This window comes from Brachyhypopomus gauderio, chromosome 10, assembly GCF_052324685.1.
Source record: "Brachyhypopomus gauderio isolate BG-103 chromosome 10, BGAUD_0.2, whole genome shotgun sequence".
Classification (NCBI taxonomy): domain Eukaryota; kingdom Metazoa; phylum Chordata; class Actinopteri; order Gymnotiformes; family Hypopomidae; genus Brachyhypopomus; species Brachyhypopomus gauderio.
Window position 1 is genome coordinate 21,746,502 of NC_135220.1, and position 8,017 is coordinate 21,754,518.

The following is an 8,017-nucleotide window of genomic DNA, read 5'->3' on the forward strand; positions in this document are numbered from 1 at the left end:
CTGTAAGTTTAGAGAATACAATAGTAACAAATAGTAACATCACATAAATATTTTTAAAGTATTTGCCAAATACCATAGTAAGATGTGTATATAATGGCAAACATTTAATCTATAGTAGCCTAAATACATATTCGTGGCATGTGAACCCTGTTTTTAAGTTTTTAAGAAAAACATGTATATCCAAAAAGAAAATGTTTTCAGCAGTTTGAAGAGAGTTTAAAGTTAAGTTGTAAGTGCATTTTAAGTAGCTAGTACCATTTTCACCAGGCAAATCACATTTCAGAAAAAAAGCATCACATGGATAACGGCTCACCTGTAAACGGCTCTTTTGTCAGACTCTAGCTGGGCCTGGGGGTCAAGGGTCACGCTGACCGGGGTGGCCCCTGCCGCGGATGCCGCTGAGATGTGGACCTGCGGGGTCTTGGAGTTCTGCTGCGTTGCGCCCGTCATCTGGGGAGGGCACCACACCACACTTCAGCCTGCTCTCTGTACACGCCTGTGGCCTAGAGATGGCAGCAGGAGAGCATGCTCTGGAGCTCCAGCAGGAGTCCACCCAGCCTCCATCTCAAGTTCTAGATCCTAGGATTTCACAGGTCTAGAATGGGGCATGAGCAGCTAAACACTCTGTAAGGACAGAGCAGATCAAAATCACCACGAGAGGAAGAGTGCTCATCCCGAATCACACTGCAGACGTCCCGTCCATGGAGCCATGCTTGTTAGTACGGGAAGGGACCAGACGAACCCAGTCCTAGCTTAGCCCGGGGACCAGACGGACCCAGTCCTAGCTTAGCTGACCAGACCCAGCATGCTGTGCTCCTGTAGACAGTTCCTGGCCAGCTACTGGCTAAAACCCAGAAGCCTATCAGAAAGAGTTTAAGACAGCTTTGCATTTCAAGACTTTTAACCGATGTATTAGGGCTCTTTCATTAGTGCAAGATGGAAGATAACTGCACACTAATCTAGTTTGCCATCTTTGCTAAACAGAAAGGGATGAAACAGATGTTTCTATATTTTCTCCAAAAAAGCTTGAGGCGTAAACTAGAGGGGATGATATTTTTTTGTGTTTTGCGCGCCTCTTTAACGAGACAGTGTTTCTGTGATGGCTCCGATTCCCGCACCGACAATATAATGTCATTGACAGCGGCATATGGTCTAATTAAACTGTAGACGCTAATATGCAGCATTCGACCCCTAAATTTTAATGTAGGTCAAACTTTGCATGAAAATTACTTTTCGCATCTTAGTCACATAATCACATAAATCTTCAATATGAAACTCTTGGCCTTTCTTGCCCTTTGCCGAAACATCGGCTGGATGCACAAAAATCTGTTTATCATGCATTATTCCCTTGTTTACAACACTCTCGTGTTCCTTCCTGCTCTCTTTCTGTCTCCTCATGAGGGCCTGAAAACAGAACCCCTCCCCCACTGCCCGTGTTTTGGGTGGGGGTGCGGGTGGGGGTGTGGCACGGTTCCTGGGGGCTGGAAGTCTTAATCCCAGTCTCAAATGGGAAATAAATTAGCTTCTTCACACTTAACTAGCTCTCATTTGCATGTCTCCGCCGCTGTGCTGCATTACTCTCCCCCAGCACTAATCCTCAGGGCGGAGGGGTACAGCAGTTGGACAGGAAGGGGAAGGCACTGTGGTGAAGTCGCCTCACTGTGTATCCCTCCTCACATGCTCAAATCACCGATGGTGAAGACCTGACATAGCACAGGTCATATGTAACTACACACATTCTACATGTGTGCATAAGGATATATTCTACATATGTGTATAAGTATATAATCTACATGTGTGCATAAGGATATATTCTACATGTGTGTATAAGTATATAATCTACATGTGTGTATAAGGATATATTCTACATGTGTGTATAAGTATATAATCTACATGTGTGTATAAGGATATGTTCTACATGTGTGTATAAGGATATATGCTACATGTGTGTATAAGTATATAATCTGCATGTGTGTATAAGGATATGTTCTACATGTGTGCATAAGGATATATGCTACATGTGTGTATAAGGATATATTCTACATGTGTGTATAAGGATATATTCTACATGTGTGTATAAGGATATATTCTACATGTGTGTATAAGGATATATTCTACATGTGTGTATAAGGATATATGCTACATGTGTGTATAAGGATATATGCTACATGTGTGTATAAGGATATATTCTACATGTGTGCATAAGGATATATTCTACATGTGTGTATAAGGATATATTCTACATGTGTGTATAAGGATATATTCTACATGTGTGTATAAGGATATATGCTACATGTGTGTATAAGGATATATGCTACATGTGTGTATAAGGATATATTCTACATGTGTGCATAAGGATATATTCTACATGTGTGTATAAGGATATATGCTACATGTGTGTATAAGGATATATTCTGCATGTGTGCATAAGGATATATTCTACATGTGTGTATAAGGATATATTCTACATGTGTGTATAAGTATATAATTTACATGTGTGCATATGTATATATTCTACATGTGAGTAGGCTGGGGCTGCCCACCGCTCTGGGCATGTGTGCACCACAGCCCCCTAGTAATCACTAGTGTGTGTGTGTGTGTGTGTGTGTGTCAGAGGTGGGACCAAGTCAGTGTTTTGCAAGTCTCAAGTAAGTCCAAGTCTTTATCCTCAAGTCCCGAGTCAAGTCTCAAGCAAAGACAGTCAACTCAAGTCAAGTCAAGTCCCAAGTCTGAAACTTGGAATTTCAAGTCCTTTCGAGTCTTTTTTTTACAGGCACCAGCGCTTTACGAATGCTACGCTGATGCGTTTCTTTACTCGTTTTGTTGGTGTCCGCCAGCCAAAAGATGACAGATCATTTACATTTTATCTTCTCTTAATTACATAAATGTACTTAAACAAGAATGTTTCGTTACATCATTTTACACGAAAATAGCAAGCTTCATCGTAAGCAAGATGCTGTCATTACAAATGGTTATTCTAAACATTTGGATAAAATGTTTAAATATAGACTAATAAAAGGTTAGGGTTATTTTTTCATTGTTTTCTGTTATTGTGGGGTCACGGTGTACTATTGTTACCTGGAGATTCAGTGGGGTCACATATTCTGATGGCTGCCGTCAGAATTGGTGACCCCAGTTAAAAAGGCTCACCTGTACATCCCATTCATGATTTCTTTGTTGGCTGCAATGGTGAGGGGATGGTAAATCTTGTTTAAGTACATTAAGCTATTATGTAATTAAGAGACGATAAATGTAAATATAAACATCTGTCATATTTTGGCTCGTGGACACCAACAAACGAGTAAAGAAAGTGCATCAGCGTAGTTTACGTAGCATTCGTAAAGCGTTTGTGCCTCTGAACAGAAACTGTGCAATAGCGCCCCCTGTGGTCACAAAACTCGATGGTCACAGAATCTGGTGTAACGCCGGTCTGCGTCAGAAGGACGGAAATGAAATTAATGGGACGCACTTTATAAATATTAATATGCGTTTTAAAATTTAGATTTGGGGTAAAAAAAATCAAGTCTTTGCAAGTAAACAGGTTCAAGTCCAATTAAAGTCCCAAGTTATTGGTATCAAAGTCCAAGTCAAGTCTAAGTCTCTGAATATTTTTTCAAGTCAAGTCAAAAGTCTTAATATTAATGACTCGAGTCTGACTCGAGTCCAAGTCATGTGACTCGAGTCCCCACCTCTGGTGTGTGTGTGTGTGTGTGTGTGTGTGTGTGTGTGTGTGTGTGTGTGTGTGTGTGTGTGTGTGTGTGTGTGTTCTAACTGCACAGATGAGTAAAAAGCAGAGGACAAGTTTCGATTTCGGTGAAAAATCACAGTTGACAAAATATAGCACATTTAAAAATAAGGATATATGCTACATGTGTGTATAAGGATATATTCTACATGTGTGTATAAGGATATATTCTACATGTGTGTATAAGGATATATTCTACGTGTGCATAAGGATATATTCTACATGTGTGTATAAGGATATATTCTACATGTGTGTATAAGGATATATTCTACATGTGTGTATAAGGATATATTCTACATGTGTGTATAAGTATATAATTTACATGTGTGTATAAGTATATAATCTACATGTGTGCATAAGGATATATTCTACATGTGTGTATAAGTATATAATCTACATGTGTGTATAAGGATATATTCTACATGTGTGTATAAGGATATAATTTACATGTGTGTATATGTATATATTCTACATGTGAGTAGGCTGGGGCTGCCCACCGCTCTGGGCATGTGTGCACCACAGCCCCCTAGTAATCACTAGTGTGTGTGTGTGTGTGTGTGTGTGTGTGTGTGTGTGTGTGTGTGTGTGTGTGTGTGTGTGTGCGTGCGTGCGTGCGTGCGTGCGTGCGTGCGTGCGTGCGTGCGTGCGTGTGTGTGTGTGTGTGTGTGTGTGTGTGTGTGTGTGTTCTAACTGCACAGATGAGTAAAAAGCAGAGGACAAGTTTCGATTGCGGTGAAAAATCACAGTTGACAAAATATAGCACATTTAAAAATAAGGATATATGCTACATGTGTGTATAAGGATATATTCTACATGTGTGTATAAGGATATATTCTACATGTGTGTATAAGGATATATTCTACATGTGTGTATAAGGATATATTCTACGTGTGCATAAGGATATATTCTACATGTGTGTATAAGGATATATTCTACATGTGTGTATAAGGATATATTCTACATGTGTGTATAAGGATATATTCTACATGTGTGTATAAGGATATGTTCTACATGTGTGTATAAGGATATATGCTACATGTGTGTATAAGTATATATTCTACATGTGTGTATAAGGATATATTCTACATGTGTGTATAAGGATATATTCTACATGTGTGTATAAGGATATATTCTACATGTGTGTATAAGGATATATTCTACATGTGTGTATAAGGATATGTTCTACATGTGTGTATAAGGATATATGCTACATGTGTGTATAAGGATATATGCTACATGTGTGTATAAGTATATATTCTACATGTGTGTATAAGGATATATTCTACATGTGTGTATAAGGATATATGCTACATGTGTGTATAAGGATATATTCTACATGTGTATAAGGATATATTCTACATGTGTGTATAAGGATATATTCTACATGTGTGTATAAGGATATATTCTACATGTGTGTATAAGTATATATGCTACATGTGTGCATAAGGATATATTCTACGTGTGTGCATAAGGATATATTCTACGTGTGTATATTCTTCCATATCAGTACAGAGAAATCTTCACTTGTAGTCCTGCCCTCAACTGGCTAACAGAGTGTGAAATAATATTATTTCACATTAACAAATGTGAACTAATATTGGTAAAAAAAATATGTGACAATGGCAACCTGACAGGACTCGTCTCCAAGTGCCCGAGCTAACAGTGACGCTACTTAAAGAGAAAAACACCTCAACACTTTTACATGTGAAACTGTGAATGAGAAAAGCAAAAAAACAAAACAAAACACAAACCAAACACGTGTGCTCGCCAGAATGATCACAGTTCACTCTGAAACTCAAACGTTTATTGTTGATTCTAAGTAGAATACTTTATCATTGGTTTCATTTAATTTGATCCTATTGTCAAGACTAAAAGATCTTTTTACCCATTATCATCAGTCAAGATTTCCTTCTCATTATAATTATATTATCTTGTAATTATTTGACAACTGCTGAATGTTATAGAAAATTCTACAATGTGTTACTGAACTCAACTGTGCCTGATGTATTTAGCCTGTATATGTAATGACTTATCAATCATTATTTTCTGTCTAATCCTATCTTAATTTTATAATGATACAAGGATCATATAATCTACTTGCCTTTGTTAACTATCGGTTTACAATGTGATGTTGTGGGGCCTGTGTTTGCTGACAAACCTGTTGGCTCTCTTGGTAAGTGGGTGGGGGGACGCTCTGGGTGGCCATCATCGTCAGTGGGGCTGCTGGAGGCACATGTTGCATCATGGGATAGCTTCACATGGAGATCCTGCATGAGACAAGAGAGCATGCGGCGTGTTAGACTCGTGGTGAGAGTCGCACACATCCTCAGATATATCAAAGGAGAGAATAAGCAAATCCATCTCAGGTCAGCTTCGTTTCAATCTAGTGCAATAATAAATGAGTTGTTTCAATCAAGCAAAGGTTCAAATGACCAGTTGCAGTAATAATAACTAATGCTGGACAGTATAAGCCACTAAAAGGCCCAACAAAGAGCTTGTTCAGTTGGACAGACACTAAGATCAAAAGACGTGGAGCTGGGAGCGACCTGGACGTCACGCCAGACTGGAAATGAGGTTAGAACGGGCACATTCTCTGCTCACACACACACACACACACACACACACACACACACACACACACACACACACACACACAAACACACACACACACACACACACACACACACACACACACACACACACACAAACACACACACACACACACACACACACACACACGCACAAACACACCATGTGACAGGACTAGGCAGACACCACAGGACTAGGGAGACACCACAGGACTAGGGAGACACCTTGTTAACCCAGAAAAACTAAGAGCTGCACCTGAGAGGCCCACCTTAACTCTGTGTTTTTTGCAGGTAAACATGAAACCATCACCAAGCCAGTCAGAAGCTCATTAGCTGTGCTGTCAGAGGGTTATTTGAGACAGAGTGTGGGCAGGTCCCTCCTCGGGGACTTTGCGACCTGGGACATCCCTACTGTAGATAATTGGGCCCAAAGTGCTAGGGGACTCTCTCAGAGACATACATCCAGAGGGTAGTACAAACGCCCTTCTCCTAAACACGCACGTTGTACCTGAAGGTCCAACCTGGACATCACATGAACTATAACCTTGCTGATGTTATTTAATTATTTATTTAAAAATAACAATCTGTACTTTGTCCGTTATGAGGAATTTGAATAATCATTATTCTGAAAGCTGGTAGAAATGAGTAGTGATTTGCTACTGGTCTCCTGAAAACCCTTGAAAATATGCATGTGGAATTCAAAGCCAAATGAATAAAATTACAAAGCTTCTTGCATTAAAACTAACTCACTGACATAAATAACTCATTTTATAAAGAAGAGTAGATATTAGAATAGTAGAATATCTTATTGCTGATCTGTGATTCCATATGTCATAAATCTCTCTTTGGGTGGTATGTTATGTGTTCTGATGGTTGTGTAAACATGGTGTAGGCACCTCCCTTTAAAGACCTGCACACTCACTGGGCTATATTGATTTTCCATAAAACAAAGAGTCTTTCCTTCACTCATCAAATACAGTTTAGTGTCATACAAATAAACACAGACAGTCCTTAAGCACATGCAGACCCCAGAGCCCGAGTCTGCACGGCCCTGCTGTTAGGAGAAATCCATCCCGCCATAACTCACTCTCTGCTTACAGAATGCTGTCCTGTGACTGCATAAGCGTTAAAACAACAATCTGTGACATGCAGAGATACTCAGACTGACATAAATATGCTGTCTTATGGGGCCACCAGATTTATTGCTCCCATCACAAAACGAGTGTGTTTCCTCATCCCAAAAGACTACAGTCATGACACCACACTGCCATCTGCCCACAGGCACAGAAACTAAAGCTCCTGGTCCCACTTCCACTGGCTTACATACAGCCCCTGAGAGAGAAGAGTGGAGAGGAGTCCACTGATGAAAGTCACAGCCGCACAATCACCACCCACTCTGTTAAAAAAGCATTTATTTATTATCAACACCTTGTAAGTGTAAAGTTAGAGACAAACCCCATCAGCTGCTGTAAAAAAAATTTTTGTGAAATAGTGCAGAACTGTTAGTCCCTTTCTCACCACAGGATCACCGTGGAACTGTTTGGGTGGCCATTTTAATAACCCTAAAATGAGGACGTCACACCCAGAGAAAGAGGGCATATCATGCCCTAGCTAACAAAGTTGAGCGACTGGATCTACAAAACAGTAATAAAAATGGTTCTTCTCCCAAACTTGGCACACATTT

The 8,017-nt window shown here is 39.8% G+C and overlaps 1 protein-coding gene across 1 annotated transcript in view; it reads right to left on the minus strand.

Annotated features, from left to right (window-relative positions):
* Positions 1-6,022, minus strand: part of LOC143525960 (homeobox protein PKNOX2-like) — a 24,108-nt gene extending 18,086 nt beyond the window's left edge. Inside the window, exons 1-2 of the mRNA XM_077020456.1 lie at positions 5,904-6,022; positions 314-450 (exon numbers count right to left, since the gene is read on the minus strand). Coding sequence (XP_076876571.1) covers positions 314-450; positions 5,904-5,990 — 224 coding nt within the window. The 5' untranslated portion in view covers positions 5,991-6,022. The remainder of the gene's footprint in view (positions 1-313; positions 451-5,903) is intronic.
* Positions 6,023-8,017: the final 1,995 nt, after the last annotated feature.